Raw genomic sequence first — 14,219 nt, 5'->3', positions numbered from 1 at the left:
CACTTTATAAAAGCCGGTCTAGATGAAGTTCATTTTGTTTTATAGTAACATGCTATGCATGCAACTGTATATACTATTTGCTTATTTGTATATACTATTTACTGTATTTGCTACTTGTTTAGCAGAGACTGAAAGAAGTAGTGTAAAAAAATAACCAATCTGATACAAAAGCAAGAGTCAGTTATATAACTCAGAAGATAATTTACCTATCTCCATAACTAACTACTGCCACTTTTCATTTCAGTTACACACAGACCTGGATCCTGGAAGCAAAAAAATCAAGTATATCCTATCAGGAGATGGAGCTGGGACAATCTTTCAAATAAACGATATAACGGGAGATATCCATGCTATAAAAAGACTCGACCGAGAGGAAAAGGCTGAGTATACCTTAACGGCTCAGGCAGTGGACTGGGAGACAAACAAACCTCTTGAGCCTCCTTCTGAATTTATTATTAAAGTTCAAGACATCAACGACAATGCACCTGAGTTTCTCAATGGACCTTATCACGCCACTGTTCCCGAGATGTCCATTTTGGGTATGTATGCTTCTAATTTCACTGACTTGCTAAGGGTAGTCTTTCAAATAGCTGCAGGCATCAGAGATGGTATGTTGTCGAATAAAATATATTTATTTCCTTCTTATCTCTCATTTGCATTTCCAAATCCCCTTTCTTGGCATAAGTTCCACAGCTCAATAGCTTTAGTCCCATAGTGATAAAAACTGACAGAGGAGAGGTTTTATTAAAATATCGCGCCTTACGCTGCAGTATTCAATGGGCTAAATTTGTATTCCTGTCATAAACAAGTATGGTTACTGAGACAGATTTGTCAAGATTTGTTCCAACATGCCAAGCTAATCCTATTGATATTTGGTTCATGTTTAATTATTTGTTTGTGTTTATTCACATGCAGATGAGTGCAAAGAAGCATTTAGGGCTAGAGTCAGTCAGACACTGGCTTGAGTGAGTGGCAGAGTCTATGGTGGATTATACGGTCTCTTTTACCAATGAATTCCTCTTTTCATGGCCAATTTACCTTAACTGCATGGTTTCTACAAGGCATTGCTACCAGCAGTCACTTAGTCCTACCTTGTCTGAATCACTGATGCACTTATTACATACAAAACAAAGCAATATGCTTTCCAGAACACGAGCGTGTGATGCCTCCTCCTGTACATCTGATTGTCTATTCTTTAACTCAAACTTTCATAGAGCATCTCCAAAATATCAATCTCCCTCTTCTCTGACAGGTCAGGGGGAAGGACACAAAATTCCAAGTGCAGCATCACAAAAGTCATTTTTGCCCATGCAAAAAGGAACTTAGTTCGTTTCGAATTGTATGAGAGGAAATGGTAACCACAAGGTGAGATAAACTAGACACACATAAAAGTGACAAGCATGAAAAAAATATGTATATATATGTGTGTGTGTATATATATATATATATATATATATATATATATATATATGAAACAAACAAAAGAATAAGTGAGAGTGGAATTCATCATTTCAAACCCCTTCAATTTGGCATTAAACCTTCAGCCAGAGAAATGCCTTATCACGAATCCTGCTTCCAGATTCTATATCTCAGGAACATGGCATAGATATGAACATCTTGAAGAAAGTTATATCTGGAAAGTGTCAACACAAAGATGGTGAGCTTCGAAGATGTATGTGGTGCTCACTATCAGCTATATCACAATATTCCTTACCTAACCCACGTGATCTTGTCACTGTAGTTGCTTTAGTTGTTCAGTCTGATCAGTTTCATCTGCCCCTTCTACATTTGGTCACTTACTCTTTTTTGGTCGCTTATTCCTATGGTTTTATTCCTTGGGTATTTTTTTCTTCTTATTTCTTTTCTGTACCTGTTTCTATTCCCTTTTCTCCCTCTCTTTATCTTTGTCTATCTCCTCTTCATCATCCCTTTTCTCCTCATTTTCCTCCCCTTTCTCTTTCTCCCCTTATTCTTGTTTCTCTTCCTTTCTTCTCTTTTTACTTCCATCATGTCGAGAATTGCTCATTGGTCAGTCCAGGTCTTCAGCTACTTGCTCTGTATGACTAGCATAAAACCACACACACTGCTTTATTTGCCTGCTTAAGCCACAGCCTACAAGCTCACATGTTTCTGTATGATTTCACCTGGAAGTCCCAAAGAAACCAAACACAATATTAAACATCAACATTATCATGGCTTTTCTTTATATTTTTTTCTGATTCATATTTCTACCACTTTCTAAGTCGCAATGCACACTGAAACCTCATACAAAACCTGAAAGCGATTGGTCAGTCTTTTTCCTTCTCTTTCAAAGTTTGCAGCTCCTCATTCCTTTATAGCCATGGCTGACTATAAAATTGTCTAATTTCTTTTATTTACTGTGTGAGAATTTTGTACCACATGTCTGATAATAGTCACCGTCCTTCTCCCCCACACCCTGAATTCACCTCTTCCATTACCAACTAACCTTGCATTTTTTTGTTTTTGTTGTATTTTTTTCTTTCCCTCATCAAGACCAAAGTGTGCTGTTCAAATATTCATGGATCTATGGTCTTTTACTTGAACGTTGTTGACTTATGCAAGGATATACATTCAAAGAAAACCAACCCTCCCTCTCCCGGCAGTCAAGAAATACCAATGTGTCCTCATGTAGGGGTCATGCTTCGTCCCTCTCTCCCTCCTCATGCTGTGATTTGGTGGAATTTAGCCTTGCACAGGTACTGTGCACTGTGTTACGACTGCGAGTTCATACATGCTACTCTGCTGTGTCCAGAAAGCGCTATGTCTTTGTCACAATCAACCACTGCTGACTTTTAAAATATTTCTGATCTCTCTTCTGCAATGATCTTACACCTTCATAGGAGGCATATAGTACATATTCTCCACTTAGTACTGGACATTCTATAGTGCAATTTTAATCGATACTCTCACTTTACTCTTATATCGCGCCCTTCCAGAGCAGACCCCAGTGTGTGCCAATGGACTGACACAGTAACCTGCCTAATAGTGTACTTGAATATTTTAACCTTGTTAAGCAATATCTGCTTTTACAATAGGAAAGAATCTTCCATATATTCCACAGTTTTTTAAAGTTTCTGTACATATTTTATTGGAATTTATTTACATTACATCTTGATTGTTATCCCGTCGCTCTTATCTTTCTCTTCCCACATGCCCTCCCTTTCCATTCTATTCCCCTCCCCTAGCCCTTGGACAGGTGGGGTCCTCCCCCCTCCCCCACTTTCTGACCACAGGCTATCCGGTCTCATCTGGATAGCCTGCATCCCCCTTCCTCTGTGGTCCCACAGGGCCTCTCTGCTAAGGTGCAGTGATCAAATCATGGGCACCAGAGTTCATGTGAGGGTTTTTTTTTAGGTTGAATAAAACGGTGAAAGCTCTTAGCCAGGGAGTTTTCGATGGCTTTATTTTCATTTGATCTCCTGTTCCCTACCAGCCTATAATAAAACTTGGGTAGAAACACCTATTTCAGCAGCAAATCAGAACTGATTTCAGTTCATCATATCTTACCCGTATATTTCTCCCACCAAGATTCCATTTTATCTGCTTCTTGTGAGAGGAATTCTATTTTTATTTATTTTTTCTGCTCATCAAATCTGAATGGTTGCTCTGTAGATGACCAAAATGACACATTTTCTAGGAGAGACTTTTATGAATCCCTAGCTGTAATGCTCCTCTCCTCCATCAGCACCACAGTAAAAATGAAGTGCTCAAACAAGCAGGAGCATCTCTCTCTTTGCGCAGCTTTTAAATTCTGGAGTACAAGCAGGAAGTAAGCAATGCTATGAGAGTTTTCCTTTTCTTTTACATCTTGTTTAGTCTACTCCTTTAGGCCAAGGAACTTACCCAATTTGTCTTTTTATTTAGAGTTTAGTAAGACAGTTTCTAAAAATAAGATCACCAGCCAGCACCTTCTGTCAACAAAGAGATGCTTACTTACAAATAAAAGGTGAACCCGGAAACTGAGACTGTTCCATGCTACTTTCTTTCCCATAAGGCTAAAGGTATATCTGATGACTATAATTGTATCAGAGGATGCCTTTTCTGTGCATGTAAGTCACATGCCTGATACATATGCTGGAAAAGAAAAGTCTAGATAGGTACACAAATGCCAAAGTTATTTTCATCTATAAAATGTTTATTCATTACAGATTGTCATGTGTATGTGTGCACACATTCTTTAGGGTTGTTGGTTTTTTTTTTTTTTTTTTTTTTTTTTTGCTGAAGGGAGAAATTTAAGAGCATACATATGCATATATATACTTACTGTCTGCATACACATACATGATTAAATCCTTAATATGTAGGATGTATTCCAAAATCCACATGGTGCCTATTTGAGGTCCAATTTCACTCTTTATTCAGGGACTGATTGTGAAATTTGATAGGTAAATATGGCCTATTTTTCATAGCTATGATGATCGATTAATGTCCCCCATGCTTAAATACAAGGTAAAGGACTGCTTGAAGAGAATGGGTGTATTATCATTGTGTGTTTTGATGTTGATAAATTATTTTATTAATGCATTCCTCACCTTACTTTTGTACTGTCCTATATGTACTGACTTTAAGCAGTGGATGTCTGTTTTTCTGTTTTTTTGTTTTTGTTTTTTGTTTTTTGCTTTTGTTTTTTTGATGCTGGCTTCTCTGGTTAATGTAAGCATAGGCAGCTATGCTATTTTATTGTGAAGGGTGAACTAGTCCCTTCATGTCTCCTGAAGGTGAGTATCAGGATGAAGGTCAGCTACTATCCTCTTTCTCTCCCAACTACCACAGACCTCTCTCATAGTATTTCCTCCCTTACTTCTTTTTTTCTTTTGGTTTCTTCTGTTGCTACTGCAAAACTGCCAACACTGCACCTGTATACCCTAAGGAATGCCAGGAAGAACCGAGGGATTTCATTGTTCAGAAAATGAAAAATGAAATTCTAATTGAGAAATTTACCAATATTAAACTGAAATAAATGTGATGTTTGAGCATTGCCCGCCAGTTGACAGGCTGTCAAGACAAAACACACATGTATTTTTGCCTAAATAGCAGCCAAATTAATTTAGAGATAGCTTTCCTGGAAGCTAGAGACATGGTTTTTTTTTTTTAAATATTCTACAGAGAATCTCAGAATTGATGATAATTTGCTTCTATAGCAAAGTTGTTTAAAGACATACGTGTCTGTCTTATTTTAACAGTAAAATCAGAAGTTACTTTTTAAGTTAAGATTTGCCTACTTTTATAACTTCAAAAAGTCAGTATAAACCTTAGTGTAATTGTGTATTGAGGGAGGAATTTTAACAGTAAATGTTAGTCTAAATCTGGATTGAGGTGCAATAAACTATCTATTTACTTTATAAACTGTTTTTTAATTTAGTAAGTTCTAAATCTTGCTTCCAGTTGTGAGAGTGACAAAGCTCCCATCTTAGGGCCATTTTATCTGCCTAGTGTGTATTGGAAACACTAGTTAGAAGTATGGCTGTAGAATTTCAATTATCAAAGTGTTAACTGTGTGGCCTACAATAGAACTGATGTGCAATAAAAAAAATTTTTTTTAAAAAAGCTATTGTGATTTTCTTGTAACAGTATTATTCAATAAATTGTTGAGCGCATAGTAAATACCATGGTCAATGAAAACTTGTCCACTGACAATTATTCTATGCACTTACATGTTAGAAGGAACTTATTTTGTTTAAAACCACATGGTAGCCAACGTGTGCTAAAGGGCTATGACAGTAGGTAGAATTTGGACAATAATTTGTTTCATTGTTGTCCATTCTGAATACTTAACAGTGTCCTTAATCTTCCTAAGACTACAACCATTTAACACAGTTCCTCACACTTAGGTTATCACAACTGTAAAACATAAAATTGTTTTCCTTGCTACTTCATACCCACAATTTTGCTGGTGTTATGTTCATAATGTAAATATCTAATATCCAGGATATTTTATATGCAAGCCCTGTGAAATAGGCATTTGAACCCCCTCCCCCCCGCAAAGGGTCAAGATCCACCGGGCAAGAATCACTGATTAACACTCACTTTCTGTTCCATTTTCATACAGCCAAGTACTATCCTAACAGTGAAAAATATGCATTGAAAAGTTACACCAGAATATTGTGTGTTAAATGTTTCTAATTTCTGCAATACTGCTGTGATTTTAGCCCAAAGATGATAAATTTCACTAGTTTTTATTAGTTTTAATCAGAAAACAGGAAAACAATTGCTAATGTAAAGCCAAATATTAAAATAAAAAGCTTGTATTGAAGTTTAAACATCTGGCGCTACCTCCCATGGGTTTACCCATCATGCTCCACTGATCTCCGATAATATCTCTAGAGAATTTTGTTTATATGCGAGCAAAGATTATGCTGCATATTTAGCATAGTTAATGTTCTTCTAAGGTGAGAGAGCTTTTGAGGTCAGCATACTTTGCAAATTAAATTGAAGATGTGACAGAAAAGTTGCAAAAAAAAAAAAAAAGTTTGGGTGAGATATTACAGTTACCAAGATAGAAATGTAAATACTTTAAAAATGTAAGACTAATACATCACACAGGAATTCAAATAACAGTAGACATAAGACTCCTGTTGTGAATGGCAGGGGCTAAAGAACTGCTAATGTATTAGATACAAAGACAAAAGAAAATGGCTTGAGTGCACTCTGTTTCTGCTGGGGGGTGAGGACAGAAGAAGAATACGCTTCCACCAAAAAAAAAAAATGTCCACTGAAATCTTAGGAAAAGTTTGGAAAATGACTGATGAAACATGTCTTTTTTTAAAAGTTGTAACCCATGTATTTCCACGGTCTTCCCATGTAAGAGGTAGGGAAAAATGAGGACATTATATGAAATCGAAGAGCGGCTAAGTGTAAAGAAAAAGGAAATGTTAAAACTACAAAGTTATTCAGATATTTTCTTCTTGGAAAAAAAAAATGTTTCTTTGTGTTTATCCAGTTATTTGTCTTGTCTCAGGATTAACACTATAGATCTTTAGAAAAAATCCAAATGCTCAAGACTCGCATCTTCTTTTAAAGGGACACTCATAAAAACACATACATTTATTTGTAATTATTGTTATATTTAATTTTAAGCAACTGGATTACGTTTTATGGTCAAGGGTTTAAGTATCATCCAAACATCTTTGCTGAATGACCAGATAACAAGGTTCTGGTGTCCTGTCTCCCCATCCTCTGAGTAAAAACCACATCATATAGATGTCAGTGTACAGTAGCACAGCGCCACCCTCAAGTTCAAGGATGGAATATTAACATCCTATTCCTGTTTGATGCAGAGGCCTCTCTCAGAGTGCCCCACCTCTGAGGTAAAGAGAGCCTCTCTCAGAGTAAACAAGGATGAGACCTCATTATTCTATAAGTTTTATGCAGTATTCTTTTCCCTTCAATGGTCTTTGTACTTCAGAACTACAGAAAACATTTCATAGCAATTCTGAAACTTTGTCAGCTATTTCCTTGGTTGAATTCAGACTGTGCCTTTTGACAATACTTTCCAAGATAAGGCTACCCTGACTCGTGTGAGGTGCTCTATTTAGTCTATTATTGGTGACAATGACTTTGATCACTCTGCTCAGTATGTACATGCTGTGTGTCTCACATGAAAATCTATTCTTTTTTGTCTATGTTCTTGATACTTTGAGCCTTCATAAATATCTTATTTCTCATCAAACTATGAACACTAAATTTTAACATCAGTAAATTTCAAGGCTGAATTAATTATTAGCATGAGAAATGCAACAAGACATTTTTTCAGTCCTGCCATTCTATGACACTTTACAGAAGAAAGAACATTATTTCTTCCAGTTTACTTCCTCCAGCTAGTTTGGAGATATAGATTTGTGTTTTGTGTAATAAGTCATTACAACTATATAAAGTACTTACTGAGATGCACAGATTTCATTCAGCAAGAAAATGGTATAATCCAGAAGCTGATCTTCGTTTTTCTTTTCACAGTTTTTTAATGTTATTGACCAAGAACATTTTCTGAGAATCACTGTGGATTTAGTTCAGTCATAGATTTAAACATTGATTCAAAGAAATCCAATGTCAAAATAAATCAAATGTCAACATCCAGATCATAGTGTTATTAATTGTTGTTAGGGAGTCTTTGTTCCCAAAACTTCCTAAACAATGAGGATCTGAAGCATTCATTTTATATGCTTACATAGTCACAGGACACAGACACAGACACACACACACACACACACACAGTTTTCTCATCTATCTGTACAGGGTTGAATTGTATTCCTAAAAATCTTCTGTGTACTTGCCCACTCAGAAGTTTAGAAAGTGAATTTATTTGGGGAGAAGTTATTTGTGCATATAATTAGATAAGTTCAGTCCATACTCTGTTTGGTTGCATAGAACTACAACTATCTATATCATTATATAAAAAGCTATGTGTGCATGTGGACTAAGGGATAGCCACATACTGGTAGACGCAGAACCATGAGTTGTATTATCAGAAGCTAAGAAGTCACTAGAAAGGACATAGTGTGTCCTGCCAGAGCAACATAGGTCTATGAACACTATGATTTCAGATTCTGGAACTAGGTAAAACTGTATAAAATATTCTGGTTTTTAAAAAGAAATCAAATTTAGGCTAATTTAAAATGGGAGCTCTTGAGAGCTAATACAAATTATGTCCATTGGACAACATAAGTTTATCTCTTTCATTTCAACCTCAAAGGAACACAAGAGTTCCTTTTCTTGTTTTTAGTATCTTCAGCCATAACAAACCCACATTCTTTGAAAATCATGAGGGTGTTTCTAATCATATCATTCCTAACTAATTAGACATAGTACTTCCTTTTTCTATTTTTACTACCCAATTTCCACTGTGCGTCACCTCTGGAAGTCCTCCTTTACCTCCCCATCTTCAAAGGATGTAATACAGACTTGTGTGCTGCCAGCCAAATACAATAGTCTATATTGAACCATTGAGTCAGAAGATAGGAATGGAATCAAGGAGCATGTAACAGTACCTGTATTTGTTTTAATATTAATATATATTATATAATATATATACACACACATATATATATATATCTTTAAAACCTGTCTTAAAAGTATGCTTACTAGAAGATACAATCTCACATCAAACAACCTGATCCTCTGTTGCCTTTTGATCTTGAAAGAAAGAAAGAAAGAAATTAAGAAAGGAAGAAAGAAATTAAGAGAGGAAGGAAGAAATATAGGTCACTTTATACACAAAAAAAGTACTGAGTACAAAAATCGGTTCAATGCAAAAAGTTTAATGTATTTGAAAACTTCTGAATTTAAGTAGGGCTTATATTGTTTATTTTTGTCTTTAAATGTTAACATAGTTTTATAATTTCATATTATATATTCTTATTGAGACACAGACATTTATATGATCATAGAATTAATTGCTTTAAAAATAATCTGCAATAGTACAGCAACTTTACTCAACAAATGAAAAACACATCTCATGAGAATACATTCTGTTTCTATGCAAGGCCACATGTTAGACTAGCATGCAGCTAAATAGAGAACTTTGCCATTTCTAAGTAGTGAATTGCAAATTATACTGACAGCAGCTTGCATGGATTAGATTGTTATTCTTTCATTGATCAGAATATATTGTAGCCCCAAATAAAGAATATGCCCAAATTAACAATCAGAAATACCAATTTTCAAATTCTATTTTTTACAAAAAAGAACCCCAACATTACATGTTACATATGTTTAAACAATCAAAGGATGCTCTGTCCTGACTGTTATAAGCTTGACACATTTTTTTACATTCCTGAGTTTGTAGCTTACTCTTGTGATCTCGTTCTCTCTCTCTGAGCAATATTTTTAAAGAACTTGGCAGCATTGTTTTCTAAAGGAAAGATGCAAAGTGAGAAAGGGGAAAACAGATCTTGATGGATCTGATTATACTTTTTTTTTTTTTTTTTTTTTTTTGCCAGCTTTGATTCAGAGGGATGAACAAAATTGAAATTCTTTAGGAAAACATGGGCAGAAAATCACGAGGATTGAAATAAACAGTTTCAAAAGATACCCAGCTGGTGTACCTGATGTGAATGCCAGTAACAGCTGTAGTTCCAAAACCTTAGGACAGGGTGAAAATTCCATCTTTATTTTGCATAAATACGGTAAATCTTCATTAAAAATGTCAAGACAATATAATGCCTGTACACACACACACACACACACACACACACACACACACACATCTCAAAAGACAGAAGCAGAGGAGGGAAGGAAACAGGGAATGAGGAGAAAATGAGGGAGGGAAGTAGAGAGGGAGGGTTGGATGGAGGGAGGAGTTAAATAGCAAACAAATAATGCAACATGCATATGTATATCTGTAAACGTATCTACATGTACACATAAAGTATAATTTTAACATATGCAATATGAAGTAAACTTTTCATTGATTCTTTTCTGTTTTAGAACCGTTCCCCACAGTGGTCCAGGGCTTAAAATTTAAACAGAATAGCATATATGACATGCATGGCATTTCAATTAAAACACACTAGTCTTTAAAGAGGAATTACGTTATTTCTACATGGTGGATGAAACCAAGCTTGGTGAAAAACGAAGAGACTATAAACATAATTTATATCTGTAAGCTTTTAATAGAGGTATCTTGAGTCATCATTCTTTGCTCTAACAGACTTTCTAAATTACCTCAATTATAATGTTACAAGTTAAAAAAAGCCCCAACAACAATACTGTATAGGACAAACAGATAATTCATCCTTCCTGCCAGCTCTCAGAGGTTCCTTACTAATTTTTAAGTCTTACATTGATAAACTACTGTGATCAGTCTCTTCAGATTTTAGAGTCTATGGTCCAAACCTCAGCCCATAATATGTAATCAAACAAGGTAGAATGCCATTAGGGGATTTTTATTCTGCATTTCATAGAAAAATTGCTTCCAGTATTTTGTGAACAGTTCTATTTCTAGCCATGTACCAACAGCTTTACATCCACTCTTGTTTCAAGGTGAATTTCTAAGGAAAGTGAAATGATTTTTAATAGTTTTTTTCTTTCATAATTATTTTTGCAAATATTTAGTAGATGAATTGGCAGTAACTGCTCCAGAAATTTTCATAAGAATGATATAATAACAAGAAAACATGGTGGTATCTCAGTTGATTTCCTAAGTGTTAATACTTGCAAATAAGAACATATTATATAAAACATAATTATGAAAATATATAGATGTCCCAAAATTAAATCTATAAAAGCAGAATTTCAATCCCTGTCCATAATTCTGAGGTGAACCCTGAGTGTTCCTTAGAAATGATTTGTTGTTTTCATTTGATTTAGAAAAGTCTTTCCCATATTCACAGTCCTACTGTAATTTGACTTAGTCTTTCAGAGGATTAATTAAAGAAATGACTCAGTATTAACTATATCCATGTGAAAAGGCAACACTGATAATATCTCTACCTGAGCCCTAAAATCAGATCAGCCTTTTCAGTATAGCAAGTAAAGCCTAGTTTCTAAGTCTATGAACAGTAGTGGCTAATGGCTATAATTCTCTGTTTTCCTTTTAATTTCTTCCTCTTTTGGTCCTCTGATTGCTTGTTAGAATGATTGTAAACTGGCTTTATCTTAATGTTGACTCTGAGAAATATAAATTTGAATCAGTGAGATACTGGTTCTTAAAACATTATCTGTCAACATTGTGCCCCAATTTACAATCACTGGAGAAAATTTCTGTTGCCAAATCTTCATCCAGGTCCACTCTGTGCCTTCTAAGCAACAGGAGACACCTGCTGAACTCTTGTTGGTGCTTGAAATACTGAAACTAGCCAACCTACATTTACCAGAGAATCAAAATATTTCTGAAAAAGTTTACCACGTGGAGAGGAGGTGACAACCCAGCTGGGATTCTACTCAAACAGTCCTATGAATCTGATTGTCTTGTGGAGCGCCTTTATTCTTAGTTAAAAATTAATCTTTATTTATGTCATGTGTGCACATACGTGATTTTATGGTACATGTGTGCAGAAGAAGGCATCAGATCCCGTAAGAGTGGATGCTGGGAGTTGAGCTCTGGTCCTCTGAAAGACAAGGGTTCTCTTAATCAACTCCCTAAACCTGTGATAAACTCTTTGTCCTTAGATAGAAATTAGTATCACAAGATACAACATATGTATTGATTCTACAGAGAAACGGTATTCAAGTTGCTTGTGTGTCTGAAAGAGCTATGAATTGGCATTAAAACACAGTTTGTTTTGCCTTTGTTTTTTTTTTTTGTTGTTGTTGTTTTGTTTTGTTATTGTTGTCTTTTTTTTTTTTTCAGGATTCTTTTTATTTCTTCCACAGGGGTTCTAAAAATCCATGAATTAACCAGTAATATTAAACAATATTATAATATGTGAAGATTTTCTTCATCTTAAGGGATGCATATGGAGGAGAATTATCAGTTTTAATTTGTGTAGCTATTCCCATAATTCCTATTATTTCCAATAAATAAGTAATTAGGGAGAGAGAGAGAGAGAGAGAGAGAGAGAGAGAGAGAGAGAGAGAGAGAGAGAGAGAGAATGAGAATTTGGAGGACAGCTCCAAGAGTCAGCATTTCCCCAAATTTGTCTCGGAGGAAAATGAGTCTGCTGCATGTCAGGGCAGGTCTAAAGCATATATCTGTGAATTTCTGAAATCTTGACCGAAGATGAGTATCGAGTACAATTGTTGATATATTTTTTTTAGCATACTCTCCCAGGAACATTGCCTCTCACATAATGGTGGTTTTCTAGAGTCCCTATGAATATAAGCAAACATTATTTCTTTATATTTGACACCTAAATTTTCTAAAAAAAAAATTAAGTCCAAGTGTTTTTATACTTTGACTGATTAGCATTCATATTATATAGTTTTGAGGCATAATTTTATTGGCCTCTCTCTCAGAATCTTCATGTAGAGAAGATAGCATTATTGATTTATATGACAGGATGCAACATGCATAGATAAACATGCAGGTGACTAGATAAGAATAGTAAAGAAGATATTCATGCTGTTAAATGGATGAAAAGTAAATATATTTGTGTAGACCCATGGAGAAAGTGATTTAAAATAAGTTATATGTCTTCTTACTATGGAATTAGTTATCCTGACGAAAGACAAAATATAGTTACTATATGAGGCTGTGAGTGAGTGCCTATGGATTCTGGGTAATGTATGCACTCAGATGCCTTTCTCATTCTACCAGAATAGAGTTTCATCTCTTGTGTCTGGACTCAGCTCCACAGCCAGCAGAATCACACTTGTGCCATTACTGGAGAGGATTTTACTCAGTTTCATTTTGTTAGGAGCACAACAAGAGGAGCCTTTATATCCATGTCAGACACTTCGAATCTCATCATTGTGTACCCACTGGGATTCTTCACAGATAATAAGTGTAGGCTGAGTTCAGAACAGACATTGAGGTCACTGAGGGAGATCAACAAATAAAGGTACAGGCTTTGAAGGCTGGAAAGATGGCTCCGTAGTGAAGAGAGCACTTGCTGCACTTGGAAAGAAGCATGACTTGTCGCCCAGCACCCACAGGGTGCCTCACAGCCATTTGTAAATCCAGTATACACACACATACATTAAAAAAAAACTTTTTTAAAAACCCTAAGAGCTTTTGTAATAAGAAATGAAATGTTTATGTTATTACTTCTGAAATCAAAAGCAATCCTGCAAGCTTAAAGCCAGAATAATAAATAATGACTCTAAAATTCAATAATAATTAATACTAAATAGTGGTACCAAATTCTATCTTAACCACTATAAACTTGCAAGCTACTACAGCTTTTTTCTTAATTGAGAAAACTGAGGCAAATAACCACAGATGAGATTTTTTTTTACTTCCTAACTTCATCTCTCCACTATTTGAAGCTCTTGGTTTCCCACAATATCTTGTGTAAGAAATAATTTTGATGCAGACATTTTACTTAGTAATTTTCATATAGGCTTCAATCACTACTTTATTTGGCTAGATGGTTTTTTCCTTTTTATGACTAAATAGTCCTCCATGGTGTCTCTCAGAATAGTCTTTACATTTACTTCTGAAGGACAGTCCAATTACTTCCAGATCTTCTGTGATCTTGTGATGACAAGTAAATCCATTATAAATAAATATGTCCGCCTTTTTGTTTATAAGTACGTTTACAGTAAGTTTTATGTAGACATAAATGTTCAATTCAATCTTGGGCATGAGAGTATTAGGTCTT

General features: G+C 35.2%; 1 protein-coding gene across 3 annotated transcripts in view; it reads left to right on the top strand.

The window, feature by feature from the left end:
• Positions 1-14,219, top strand: part of Cdh8 (cadherin 8) — a 394,887-nt gene that overhangs the window by 141,083 nt on the left and 239,585 nt on the right. For all 3 annotated transcript variants that reach the window (XM_051168537.1, XM_051168536.1, XM_051168535.1), the window contains exon 3: positions 245-539. In XM_051168537.1, the coding sequence (XP_051024494.1) occupies positions 245-539 (295 nt within the window). The remainder of the gene's footprint in view (positions 1-244; positions 540-14,219) is intronic.

Source organism: Acomys russatus, chromosome 26 (assembly GCF_903995435.1).
Source record: "Acomys russatus chromosome 26, mAcoRus1.1, whole genome shotgun sequence".
NCBI lineage: Eukaryota > Metazoa > Chordata > Mammalia > Rodentia > Muridae > Acomys > Acomys russatus.
The sequence above is the reverse complement of the archived record's forward strand: the minus strand, read 5'-3'. Positions and strand labels throughout refer to the sequence as shown.